Here is a 14,326-nt window from a genome sequence, read left to right on the forward strand (position 1 = left end):
CTGGCGCAGTGCGGGCTGTGTGTGTTACAGTACTGTAGTGTACAAGGACCTGACGCAGTGCAGTGCGGGCTGTGTGTGTTACAGTACTGTAGTGTACAAGGACCTGGCGCAGTGCAGTGCGGGCTGTGTGTGTTACAGTACTGTAGTGTACAAGGACCTGGCGCAGTGCAGTGTGGGCTGTGTGTGTTACAGTACTGTAGTGTACAAGGACCTGGCGCAGTGCGGGCTGTGTGTGTTACAGTACTGTAGTGTACAAGGACCTGGTGCAGTGCAGTGCGGGCTGTGTGTGTTACAGTACTGTAGTGTACAAGGACCTGGCGCAGTGCAGTGCGGGCTGTGTGTGTTACAGTACTGTAGTGTACAAGGACCTGGCAAAGTGCAGTGCGGGCTGTGTGTGTTACAGTACTGTAGTGTACAAGGAGCTGGCGCAGTGCAGTGCAGGCTGTGTGTGTGTTACAGTACTGTAGTGTACAAGGACCTGGCGCAGTGCAGTGTGGGCTGTGGGTGTTACAGTACTGTAGTGTACAAGGACCTGACGCAGTGCAGTGTGGGCTGTGTGTGTTACAGTACTGTAGTGTACAAGGACCTGACGCAGTGCAGTGCGGGCTGTGTGTGTTACAGTACTGTAGTGTGCAAGGACCTGAAGCAGTGCAATGCATCAGGACCTTGTGTATAACACGCTTCCCTGCGTGGCAGGGACAGCATAATGTGGAGGATCCGGTCCAGGTTTTAGAGCAGCAGCAGGAAAACCATGGGATCAGGGTTGTCTGATTAGCAGCACCTGCGCTCTCCTGATATAAGTGTTTCCAGGGCAGAAGGTCATTGCTCCTGATGGTGGAACAGCTGGCCAGGTGATAGGACGGGAGTGTAGGCTATGGCAGGGACCACTGGAACATACTGAGGAGTTTGTACTATGCTGTAACACCAGTATGCTGCAATGCTGTAACAATGCTCGCCTATGCTGATTACCTGGTATGCTGTTTACCTGCTACAAAATAAAGACCATGACATCATCTTATCCAGTGTATGTGACTCCTTGTCACAATAGATAGTATAATAAGGGGCCTATTTATTAACTCTAAGGGCCAGATGTACTAAACTTTGAAAAGTGTTAAAGAGGAGAGAGATAAAGTTCCAATCAATAAGCACTTGCCATGTTACAGACTGTTTTAAAAAAATGACAGTTAAGAGCTGTCTGGTACTTTTGCACTCTCCGCTTTATCACTTTTTAAGGTTTAGCACATCTGCCCCTAAACGTACAGGGCAGAAAAAGACTTCTGAGCTTGGTTCAGTGCTTAGCATTCAATATAATAATAATATTACATAATACACTGTATTTATATGCCACCATTCTCATCATAGGCGAATCTAGAATTATGGTAATGGGTGGTCCCAGATCTAGACACAATAGCAGGGGGACCTTTGCGCGGCGTAGCCGTGCGGCAAAAAGGGGCATGGCCTCATGGGAAGGAGGCGTGGCATCACAAAAAGGGGTGTGGTATTACACTTTAGACCATACACAGTAATGCCCATTACACATTTTAGCAAACTCCGTAATACCCATAACACATTAAGCCACACGCCGTAATGCCAATTACACATAAGGCCACACGCCGTAATGCCAATTACACATAAGGCCACACACCATAATGCCCATTACACATTGTGCCACATAAGTGCTGCTTACCTACTTGCTCATTGCTAGGGGGTTCTTGCTTGATGGCACCATAGAACCCATTACACATGATGCCGCACACCATAGTACCCATTACACATGATGCCGCACACCATAGTACCCATTACACATGATGCCGCACACCATAGTACCCATTACACATGATGCCGCACACCATAGTACCCATTACACATGATGCCGCGCACCATAGTACCCATTACACATGATGCCGCGCACCATAGTACCCATTACACATGATGCCGCGCACCATAGTACCCATTACACATGATGCTGCACACCATAGTACCAATTACACATGATGCCGCGCACCATAGTACCCATTACACATGATGCCGCGCACCATAGTACCCATTACACATGATGCCGCGCACCATAGTACCAATTACACATGATGCTGCACACCATAGTACCAATTACACATGATGCCGCGCACCATAGTACCCATTACACATGATGCTGCACACATAATGTCCCTTACACATGATGCTGCACACATAATGCCGCTTACACATGATGCTGCACACCGTAATGCCCCTTACACATTAAGGGGAGATTCTCTAAGCTAGAAATGCGGTAAAAACCCTGTTATCGGGGTTTTTACCGCATTTTGGGATGCTGTAAGCATCCCCCGCCAGGTTACCGCAGCAGGGGGGCATCTCCAGAAAAATCTGGCGATGCCCCATAGAAGCCAATGGGCTTCTACCACCGGCCCTCGCCGACCCACCGCCGCCCCGCACGGACCCCCGCCGCTGTGCTGCCCGGACCTGTAGGGAGAGATGGAGAGTGGTGCAGCTGCATCTATGGGGAGAGGAGCAGAGCGCAGCGCAGAGCACGCTCCCACTCCCCTCCTGGTGTCTCCTCTATCCGAGTAAACATTTGATATATTGTGCGCGCTGTTGTTGTGCGTGACGTCGGGGGAGCATGCCGGGCGCCGGCACCACATGTTTAAAGGGGGGGCGGGCTGAGGTGAAAGTGGGGAGAAGAATTGGAGAGGAAGCTGCAGGGGTGACAGTCATTGACAGCTGGGCAGAGAGCAGGGGGCTGCCCGGCTGTATTCAGAGCACTGCAGGTCACGGCTGTTTGAAATAATACCCCTTTCACAACAGAAAATGCAGGGATTTACCCGGGAATATGGTCCCAGGATCATGCAGGGACATTAACAGGCTGACCCCTTATACACCAGCCTAGTCCCTGCATTTTCTGGTGTGAGGGGGAGAGACAACCACTCCCCTCTCCCTACCCACCTTTAACCAACCAGCTATATCTTCAGAACCAACTGACCCATTTACATGAGACCAGTATCATATTGAAGAACTTTTGAATTGGCTTCGAATGATTTTGGTTCTGTGAAACTGGGCTGTTTGGTTCCAGAGAAATCTGCCCTCAAAGAACATAAACAGTCATGAAATTACATTTAAGAAATGAGAAAAAAAAACGGTTTAACCTCAATATCCCTGGAACCAATTAACCCATATGGATCCAGCCTGGTATCAGATTGAAGGCCCAGCAATTTGGGTTCGACTGAGATCAACCTCGAGCTTCAGTGATGCCGAAGGGGGAACTGGCAGCCGTTGAACTGGGTGGGGGTCGGAATTAGCGGGTCCCATGTTATCCTATAGGGAAAACGTTCCAGCTTTGCTTGGCAGTATCTCCGGTTCCCAGGGGGCTAGAGACATGGGGCTGGGCTCGTTGGAAAGCCCCATCCATCAGCCACAAAATAATGGGTGGTCCTGTGCACCCCCGGACCACCCCCTAGATTCGCCTATGATTCTCATCCCTGCTGCATCTGACTTTTTATTATTATTATTATAACCAAAAATATCTGACTTCTCATACATGTTCCTGGGCAGCAGCCAGATTGCGTGTGGATATAAGTAATGCAGCCTGATCTGACACATACTGTAATCCCCTGTGTACACACCCGCAGCAGCAATAATGTGCAGCAGCCACTACCAGGAGTCAATTTACTAAAGGGTAAGGAGTTTTTTAGAAATGAAAGATTTTGCAACCAATCAGATTCTGGGCGGAATGTTCTAACATCCGTCGCCCTACATCGCCCCCCTCTGCCGGGTACTGCATTCTTAATAATGCTCTAACATATGCGATGATTAACACAAGGGACAGCTCTTGCCTCAGAGCCGGTGCGGCTCCGGCGCTGGACTTCCGGGACTCAGGCCGCATTTCTGTTTTAGAGCATCGCGCTCTCTAGCTTATATCCTCTACAAGGTGCTACATACATGAGAAGTAGATTATGATTGGTTGCTATGGGCGACAACTCTCACAGTTTAGTAAATTTACCCCCCAGTCTCATCTGCAGGTGCACTATTCATTGCAAACAAGTCTGTATCTATCTGTACATAGGTGATAATGACATACTTGTAAGACAGACAGATAGACAGACAGACAATAGATAGATAGATAGATAGATAGATAGATAGATAGATAGATAGATGGATATATGGTTAGTTATAATGCAGTTGCTGTAATTATTGTTTTTCCCTAGAAGACACCGAGGTGACAGATGACGAGCGTCTGGCAATGGAAGAACAGGACGGAATTGTGACATTTTTAGCTTTATTGGATAAAGCAGAACAAATTGCCAGTTCCAGGTTTGCAGCAAAAATCACCAGTGTTAGAGGTAAATTTCCCCATTACTTTCTCAGTATTGTCCTGTGCAGTCTGTGGTATTACTCATTCCCACTAATCCTGCACACACTGGCCAATCACACGCACACAATGGTCAATCCAGCGCACACACTGGCCAATCCTATGCACACACTGGCCAATCCAGCGAACCCCCTGGCTGATCCTGCACACACGCTGGCCAATCCTCCGATTGGGCACACACACTGGCCAATCCCACGCACACACTGGCCAATCCAGCGAACACCCTGGCCGATCCTGCACACACACTGGCCAATCCCACGCACACACTGGCTGAACCCACACATACACACTGGCCAATCCCACGCACACTGGCCAATCCTGCACACTGGCCGAACCCGCACATACACACTAGCCAATCCTGTGCACACACTGGCCTAACCTGCACGCACACTGGCCAAACCAGCGAACACACTGGCTGAATCCGCACACACTGGCCTAACTCGCATATGCGCTGGCCAATTGCGCACACACACTGGCCAATCCCGCACACACACTGGCCGATCCAGCGCACACCCTGGCCGAACCCGCACACACACTGGCCATTCCAGCACATACCGTGGCCAGACCCGCACACACTTGCAGATCCTGCGCACACACTGGCCAATGCCATGCACACATTAGAGCTGCAGATGTTGGGCATCGCAGAAGGGAGCCCATCTGCTGCACCATTGGCATACATTCGCATTTGTGTTCACCTCTGAATCAGGCCCTCTGCTTCTCATAAACTTTATCTCTGTGGTCTCTCTCCAGACCTATCTCCTGGTCTCTAACTCTCCTCCAGCGTTAGCTAGGCATCATGGCACAGTGCCCCACTCGCTGCCCTCCAACTCTAAGAGGTCCTCTTTATAGGCTGAGGTTCCGTGCCCCCATTTCATGTTTTCTTTTTTTGTCTGCACCCATTTCTTGTGATTTGGCCACTCCCCCTTTCTCTATAAAACTCTTCCTTAATGTTAAGCTTGCAGTATCTGCAATTAGGGATGGCCAGCAGTGGGGTAACCATTGATGGTCACCATCGATTATACCATTGATGGTTAATCTCATTGGTATAAAACCATCTCCCACAGCACCATCAATGGTTTTGTCTGCCAATGGTCATCCCTGCCAAATAGAGCCTGGAAGCAAGGTTTTGTGGGTGTCCAGGGGCAGAGCTATGCTCCGTACCCCCAAATAATTGGGTGGATCTGTACCATTGGAGAGAATTATTTGGTCCTCCCCCATCAATGGCAAAAGTATTGAACATTGTATGTAGACCATTGATGTTCTTGAATCAACTATTGCTACCTGCATTAAGCAGCAATGTTTAACACCACCGAGAGGGGGGGGGGGGGGGGGGGTGCTATTACCAATAACATCCTCTAGGGGGTGTTACATATTTATGTGCTAAAATACTTAGGGGGCAGATTTATTAAGCTTGGAGAAGAGATAAACTGGAGATAAAGCGGAGAAAAGGTAAAAGGAGATAAAGCACCAGCCAATCAACTGTGTTTGAAAAAGACAGTTGGGAGCTGATTGGCTGGTGCTTTATCTCCTTTTACCTTTTCTCCGCTTTATCTCCAGTTTATCTCTTCTCCAAGCTTAATAAATCTGCCCCTTATTCCTGGTGGACCTTTAAAAACAGACCTGACTGCCCGTACAGAAGACCCAGTGGAGCCCTCCAGCCTGTATCAGTCCCTCCCTGACCTCTCACTGTGGGCCTGATTCAGCCAGCCTCACTAAGCAGCATTGTTCGCTGCTTAGCGAACCCCAAAACGTTGCCCGCCGTTTGGCTGAACATACCACCCCCCTCCCGCTGCCGAATCGCCTCGGTACCATGCGACCATCGAATGATTTCTCTCCCCTTCGGAAATAAAAGTCAGACTGAAATTACTTTTATTTCCGTCAGCGCCGATGTCATGTGACCTCAGGGGGGGCTGGACATGCGAATATGCGCACATGCGTATTCGGCCCTGTCTGATCAGTATTGAATAATCACCCCTTGTGTGAGTGCGGCTGTACAAGGAACAGCGAGTCGGCCCTCACACTGAGCCGGGGATACCGTACCCCGCCCAGAACGGACGCTGTCACTGTTGGCTGAGTCTGATTGCTCAGATACTGACTGGCTACATAGGAAGAATGTGGAGCTGTGTACATTACGCGGGCTGCACTAGCCTGAGAATAGCCGTACCCATCTATTAATAAAGTGTCAGCTCTCTAGGCAAACACATGTGACAGTAGAAAAGACGTTTCAGCCTCCTTTTATTAACATGTACAAGGCTAAAAGGTTATATTGCTCAGCGGCCAATAATACAACGATTAGTTTTCTTTATGAATGATGGACAGAGAAGAAGAACAATAAGTTCTCCGTAAAACAGTATTCTCACTGTCCTGCGTATTCAACATGTGACGCTCCAGCTGCTGTGGAACTACACTGCCCAGCAGGTCTTGCAACAGTCTTAGCACATCCTGATAGCAAAACTGACGCAGGGCAAACAGCATCACAACGGTCCCGCTCCCCCCTCCCAGTTGCAGGGAGCCGGGCAGTGGGGAGAGAGATGACAGGCTGCCGCCGCAGCACAGCCTCTCCCCTCAGCTCAGCACATGCTGCTCAGTGCTGTGTGCTGAGCTGGGGAGAGAGACAGCGGCAACGGCAGCCTGTCCACTCTCTCTCTCGTTTATTGTTTTTATGGTGGCATGGCCACGCCCCACCCAGAGGCCCTGCCCCCTCCATGTTACCGGGGCCCAGCTGACCTGTCAGCGCTCCTGTCTATCTATACACTGGATTGCCTACCACTTTTGGGGAATCCTCTATGTTATACCCAGATGACTCACAAATAAAATATTACTAAATCATTTAAGATAATATTGTCCAATTAGCTCCATTCCACAGGACACAGGGGGTTATACTGGTTGCTCACTCGGATGCCAACTTGCACCCTTGCGAGTCCACCAGAACCCGCCCCCCGAAAGATGTGGTGACTCTCAGGTCACTTATGTATGCATGCACATTCGGGAGGAAGTGGGCGGGCAGCTGATCTGGTGATGTCAGCTGCCCGCCCCCAGCAACCACGTCACCCGGCGATTTCCATGGGAAAGCCCCCCCCTGCAGTCTGTTCGCCGTGGCCACATGCACCCGGCATATGCACATGTGCAGAAATGCAGCTGCGTGTGCGCATACACCAAACATTGGTCCCTGTGTGAAAGAACGCCGTCTGCGAACAGACCAGAATACGGTCCATAGTGTCACTGTATTAGTCATTATAAAAAGTGGAATCCAAATGCACAATTTTAATTTGAGTTTTTTTTGTTTTTTTTTTTTACTTTAGCGAACTCCAAATTATTTGGGAAGAAGAACAGAATGGTAAGTAACTTGGGAAGACCTGCATCCTGTATCTGTATCTGTGTGAGTGTGTCTTGTGTCTAGACCAAGCGGTATACAGGGAAGTTCCTGGTGCGCCTCACCCCTTTCTCTAATACCACTTTTACACCAGAATACCGGGTAGGACCCGGGAAATCGAACACGGTATATTGCCAGGGCATGCCCTGCCTCAGACCCCATTTACACTGCAATTCAATCCGGGTTATTCCCGGGTAAGGCCATTTCACACTGAAAACGGATCAGCCCTGTCTTTCCTTGCTGGTGTCATTAAAAATGGACCTTTGGGCTGTTTGAGATGAGGTCACAAGAAAGGGAAAAGGGAGGGAGTCGGTTCTGCTCCCAGCATTGCAGCAAAGATGGCAAACGGAGTAGCTGTGTTGCAGTTTGTGCTGTACTTTTCAGCAATTGAGAGTTTGAAGCAGCTTCTCACCCTGTGCTACTTGCTTCACACTTGGAGGAGGAGAGCACAATTCTTGGCTGAGAGGTCTAGATCTCGATAGATAGATCTAGATAGAGGTCTAGAGTGTGGTAACGCTGCTGCTGCGCTGCTGCATGCGCCCTGTGCGGGTCTCCAGCACATGACATCATCTGCCAGAGCCACAGAAGCACCAATCAGCTCTTTGCGCCCCTCTACCCACCAAATAACCCGGATAATGACCATTTACACCACCCTGAGCCCCGGATAAGCCCCGTGTCCGACCCTGAACATTTGCCGGGTCAGATTCCCGGGGAACAGTACCCGTGTTATTTTTTTTCAGCCCATTTACACCATGCCCTGCCCCGGACTGGAACGGCAATATCCCGGGTCGAACCTCTGGTGTAAAAGGGGTATAAGTCTAAGCATTTAGGTGCCAGCCCATGGACACAAATGAAATATAGTTACTGTACTAGAGGTTCAGTAAATGGGACACCTACTATAAACTATTTAAAACTACCTACTTAAATGTCATTTAGATGTAGACCAATGCTAGTAACACCTAGTACAGGGACTAATGTACAGAGCCACACCTAGTACCAGGACCAATGTGCAGAACATACAGGGACTAATGTGCAGAGCCACACCTAGTACCAGGACCAATGTGCAGAGTAACACCTAGTACAGGGACTAATGTGCAGAGTAACACCTAGTACAGGGACTAATGTACAGAGCCACACCTAGTACCAGGACCAATGTGCAGAACGTACAGGGACTAATGTGCAGAACCACACCTAGTACAGGGACTAATGTGCAGAGCCACACCTAGTACCAGGACCAATGTGCAGAGTAACACCTAGTACAGGGACTAATGTACAGAACCACACCTAGTACCAGGACCAATGTGCAGAGTAACACATAGTACAGGGACTAATGTACAGAGCCACACCTGGTACCAGGACCAATGTGCAGAACATACAGGGACTAATGTACAGAGCCACACCTAGTACCAGGACCAATGTGCAGAGTAACACCTAGTACAGGGACTAATGTGCAGAGCCACACCTAGTACCAGGACCAATGTGCAGAACGTACAGGGACTAATGTACAGAACCACACCTAGTACCAGGACCAATGTGCAGAGTAACACCTAGTACAGGGACTAATGTACAGAGCCACACCTAGTACCAGGACCAATGTGCAGAGCCACACCTAGTTCCAGAACTAATGTCCAGAGCCACACCTAGTACCAAGACCAATGTGCAGAGCCACACCTAGTACCAGGACCAATGTGCAGAGCCACACCTAGTACCAGAACCAATGTGCAGAGCCACACCTAGTACCAGAACCAATGTGCAGAGCCACACCTAGTACCAGGACCAATGTGCAGAGCCACACCTAGTACCAGGACCAATGTGCAGAGCCACACCTAGTACCAGGACCAATGTGCAGAGCCACACCAAGTACCAGGACCAATGTGCAGAGCCACACCTAGTACCAGGACCAAGGTGCAGAGCCACACCTAGTACCAGAACCAATGTGCAGAGCCACACCTAGTACCAGGACCAATGTGCAAAGCCACACCTAGTACAGGGACTAATGTACAGAGCCACACCTAGTACCAGGACCAATGTGCAGAGCCACACCTAGTACAAGGACCAATGTGCAGAATGATACCTACACTAGTAGAAGTCTAGTGGTTTATGAACGGGACCATGGGCTCTCTTACATCAGCAATGGATGTGATAACCAGTGGTCAGTAGTACATATAAATGTGGCCAATGCCGGAACCCATGCAGAATACAGCAATGTCTATGGATCCCCCATTAATGCTGTCTCTATCACACAGGACGACGTGCGAGAGGACCAATCCAATCCTTCCTTTCATCAGGAAGAATCCATCGACCAGACTGACGAACTGACAGCCAATAATAACATGAGGGGGAAGCACTTTAGGAAAGTGTCTCAGTCCTTGCCCAGGAAAAGCAAGAAACGAGGTACTGTCATTATTGCCAGCTGTAAGATAGATTGCAATGTCCCTGTGTGAATTCCTACAGTAGTACTGAGCACACAACCATTGCTCCGGCACTGAAGATACTGTTATCTCTGAAATGATTTAATTGCAACTCTATAATCCTTGGAATAGACCCCATTCTGTCAGGATATCCTCATTATAGGAACAAACGTAATTGGGACTGCACCTTACAGACATCTGATTGGCCAATGCGGATCTGATAGAACATAATGTTCCAATCCGCATCTATTGTACTACACTGGCCAACAAGCATTGCTGGGAATATATGTCTGGACTTGTTACCCCTTCTTGTGCTCACATCGGCCATTTATAGTTGAGGTCTGTGGGATCCGGCCATTCAAACTTTATTTGTGAACGTTCAGGTCACCCACATGTGCAGCCATATTAAGGGCCAGATTCTCTAAGCTTCAAAAGTGATAAAATGGTGAGTGATAAACAGCCAGCCAATCAGCTCCTGTCTGACATTTTTTCAAACACAGTCTGTGACATGGCAGGTAGGAGCTGATTGGCTGGCTGTTTATCACTCTCCATTTTATCACTTTTGAAGCTTAGAGAATCTGGCCCTGGATCTGACTGGTCCACAACAGGTCCTGACATATACACGAGTAATGTTTGTGAAGTCCAAGATTGCACGAGACACAGAGCTAAAACCCAACATGCAAAAGGGCTTTTGGGCCAAGCCCTAGGTACTAACATTGAGGTTCACTTGAGGGTTGTATAACATAATTAAACATTTACAATGGATGAAAGCAGAAGGCCATTTTGAACTTTGACACTTAACTACCACACTATGTGGCCCTCCAGCTGTTGTGGGACTACACATCCCAGCATGCACTGCCACAATTTTGCTATCAGAACATGCAAGAAATCCTAACCATTAATATATGTTATTTTGGGAAGAAATGATTAGTGTTCCAATGTTTCAAATCTCTCTCTCCATATATTTACTGTAAATATCATACTTACCTTCCCTCCTGGAATGGCTGGGAAGGTCCCGAAAATTCGGTCCACTTTCTGCCCCCTGGGAGGGTGGGCAAGCCTCCCGCATTTAGCAGGCCTCCGCATCAGCCCTCTGGACCCCCACCCTCTACCAGTGAAATACCGGCATTCCCGGCTCTTTGGGGAGGGGGGGGGGGGGGGTCTAAAATGACAGAAAAAGTCTCCTTTCCAGGCTTCTCCCAGAGAGGAGAAACTCAAGTTAGGGTTGTATGATATATCTATATATATGTGTGTATATATCCCGACATTTGACGTACATTTACGTCATGGTCGGGATGTACTTCCCGACACATGACGTAAATGTACGTCATGACTTGTAACTGTCACCACGTCTATAGACGCGGTGACAGAGGGACGATGTCTGCTGTCCCTGACAGCAGACATCTTCCCTCATTGCCCAGGGGGGGCAGCGATGCCCCCCGCCATCGGCGATCGCTGCAATTGGCTGTTCAAACGTGAACAGCCAAAAGCAGCGTTTACTGTGTTATGTGTCAAAAGTTTGACTCTGCTGCCCCCTAGTGTCCAAAAAAATTAAAGGAGGTTGAAATAATGATGTAATAATAAAGTTTAGATATGGTCTATGTTAGTTATTAACTATTTTGAGTGGTATGATTATTTGTCTCACAAGCAGAAAATTTAACATTTTGCAAATTGCAAAATGTTAAATTTTTTTACGACATTTTGGTATTTTTCACAAAAAAAAAAAAAAACTGTATTGACCAAAATTTACCACTAATTTAAAGTACAATGTGTCACGAGAAAACAATCTCAAAATCACTGGGATAAGTAAAAGCAAAAAAAAGTTATCCCCACTTAAGTGATACATGTCAGATTTGAAAAAAAGGCCTCTGTCAGGAAGGCAAAAACAGGCTGCGTCGGTAAGGGGATATATATATATATATATCTATGTGTGTGTGTGTATGTATATATATATATATATATATATATATATATATATACATACAGTATATATAGCCACATAGCATTCATGTCATGTGACTTGCTTTTCTCTCTTGCAGCTTGCTTTTGGAAATACTGTATTCAAAACAAGTGACGATCCTGTCCAGCGGCCACGGACTTTATAGCCCCAACGACGGTGAAGCTCTCACCTTAACGACTCTCACCTTAGCTGAGTTAGCGACAAGGAACAATCTGCTGTTGTTCCGGCACTTAAAAGTGGAACAGAAAAAGCCCAAAACAAATGTAAATATGTTGATGGAATGCAACTAAAAGTGTAACACAAAGGAGGAACAATTTATACAAAAGTAACTTTATTTGTTGTACGACGAAAAACAAACGATCTTGTTTGAAATGTTGTTTTTTTATTGAGTCCAGTACACACGGGGTGATGGGTGCACGGAGGCTGAGGCCGCACAATCTAGCAGGAAAGACAGGGCAAGCACTGCGGGCGATGGCAACACGCGGGACTGTCACCTTCCCCCGGGGCTATACACACATAGCAATCAGTGCTCCAGTTCTAAGCAATCTAGTCAGATCGTTAGAAATGGGGTGAAAATCGCCCAATGTATGTCCCTTTAGTCGTATTACTTATGTGTGTCTATTTTGTTTAAAATTAATCTAATCTTAATGTTACTTGGACGAACATGTTAAAGACATGAATTTAGAGCAGGGTTCCCAACTGCAGTTCTCAATGAACACCAGGTTTTACGGATAGCCATTTTTAAGCACATGTGTCTGAATTAGTACCTCGGATATTTTCTGCTCAAGGCGGGGTATCACAAACCCCAGGTTTATTATTAGGCCTTTACGACTGAGGATGGAAACAATGATTTAGACCAGGGCTGGCCGAACCGGACCTTAAGATCTACCAACAGTCCACGTTTTCCAGATTACTTAGATGGTGCACAGGTGCAGTCATTACTAACTGTCACATGAAACCTAAGAACATTCTACAGATCCACAGGTGGTCTGGAAAACATGAACTGTTGGTAAATCTCGAGGAACGGTTTAGCTGATCACCTACTGACAGGCCGCTCAAAATCAATGAGTCAAGTTTTCAATGACTCTCATGCGGCAGTCGGGTCTCCCCAGAATGCTCCAGGAACACCAAGGTCTCCTTTTTCACAGAGAATGGTGACTAGACTGTCAGCTCATGTAGTACATAGTCTTTGTGGTACACAAAACACACACACAACACAATGCTGTCGTCCCCTCCCATCTCTGCCATCGCCATTAATCTTAGAAGATCAATCAGCTGCTCTGTATAATTTTATAGTATGCAAATTTGAAATGTTACTTTAATGCTGATTGGTTGCCAAGAGCAACTTCTCCACTGGCACACCTCTCCACTCTTATCACTGCTTCATACATTTACCCCACTGCGAGATGTTCTAAGCCTTGAAAAGTGATAAAGTGGAGAGTGATAAAGTAGCAATCAGCTCCTCACTGCCATGTTACGGGTTGGGTTTGAAATATGGGGATATGGTCATTTGGTCTACAGCATCTTGGTCGACACCATTAGGTCGACATGGGTCTAGGTCGACATGGATTTAGGTAGGTCGACAGGTCATTAGGTCAACAGTCAAAAGGTCGACATGGCGTTTTCACTGTTTTTTGAGCCGACATGTGCCGATAGGCGGTATTTCACACCCTACCATCCACTAGGGCATGGTGAGAGAAGCATAGCGAGCGATGCAAGGGGATGCGGTGCACTTTAAACTGTGTCCATGACGACTGTATCGACATTCGGGTCAAAAAGAGTGGAAATCCCCATGTCGACCTTTTGACTGTCAACCTAGTTACTGTTGACCTAATGCTTGTGTCGACCTAATGACCTGTCAACCTAGATCCATGTCGACCTAGAACCATGTCGACCTTTCCCCATGTCAACCTAGTGGTGTCGACCAAGATGCTGTAGACCAAATGATCCCAACCTGAAATATGACAGAGGAGCAGATTGGCTGATAGTTTATCTCGCTCCACATTATCACTTTTCAAGACTTAGTACATCTGGCCCTTAGACAATACCTGCAGACATTTGGGACCTCCCCTCACGCCACTGCAGCCAATCACAACATGCCACAGCAGGGGTGGGGCCATGATGATGGCGGGGTCCCCTGGCAGCCGTCATAGTGCATTGCCGGGACAGGCTCTGAATCTCCCTTGTACGTACCGCCGATGGGATTGCATATTGCAATG

The 14,326-nt window shown here is 47.7% G+C and overlaps 1 protein-coding gene across 1 annotated transcript; it reads left to right on the forward strand.

Annotated features, from left to right (window-relative positions):
* The first annotated feature begins 4,131 nt into the window (after positions 1 to 4,131).
* Positions 4,132 to 12,544, forward strand: LOC146058695 (uncharacterized). The gene is made up of 4 exons (XM_083170954.1): positions 4,132 to 4,334; positions 7,666 to 7,700; positions 9,983 to 10,130; positions 12,187 to 12,544. The coding sequence occupies exons 1-4, from the start codon at positions 4,235 to 4,237 to the stop codon at positions 12,219 to 12,221; spliced, it is 318 nt and encodes a 105-aa protein (XP_083027080.1). The 5' UTR covers positions 4,132 to 4,234; the 3' UTR covers positions 12,222 to 12,544.
* The last annotated feature ends 1,782 nt before the right edge of the window (positions 12,545 to 14,326 follow it).

This window comes from Crinia signifera, chromosome 2 (genome assembly GCF_055691185.1).
Source record: "Crinia signifera chromosome 2, ASM5569118v1, whole genome shotgun sequence".
NCBI classification, from domain to species: domain Eukaryota; kingdom Metazoa; phylum Chordata; class Amphibia; order Anura; family Myobatrachidae; genus Crinia; species Crinia signifera.

What these genes read in the sequence shown, in the direction of transcription:
- LOC146058695 (XM_083170954.1), top strand. Translation starts at nt 4,235, where the DNA reads ATGGAAGAACAGGACGGAATTGTGACATTTTTAGCTTTATTGGATAAA. An exon ending in AAAAATCACCAGTGTTAGAG is followed by an intron (nt 4,335 to 7,665) that starts GTAAATTTCCCC and finishes TTTTTACTTTAG; the next exon opens with CGAACTCCAAATTATTTGGG. An exon ending in CAGGAAAAGCAAGAAACGAG is followed by an intron (nt 10,131 to 12,186) that starts GTACTGTCATTA and finishes TCTCTCTTGCAG; the next exon opens with CTTGCTTTTGGAAATACTGT.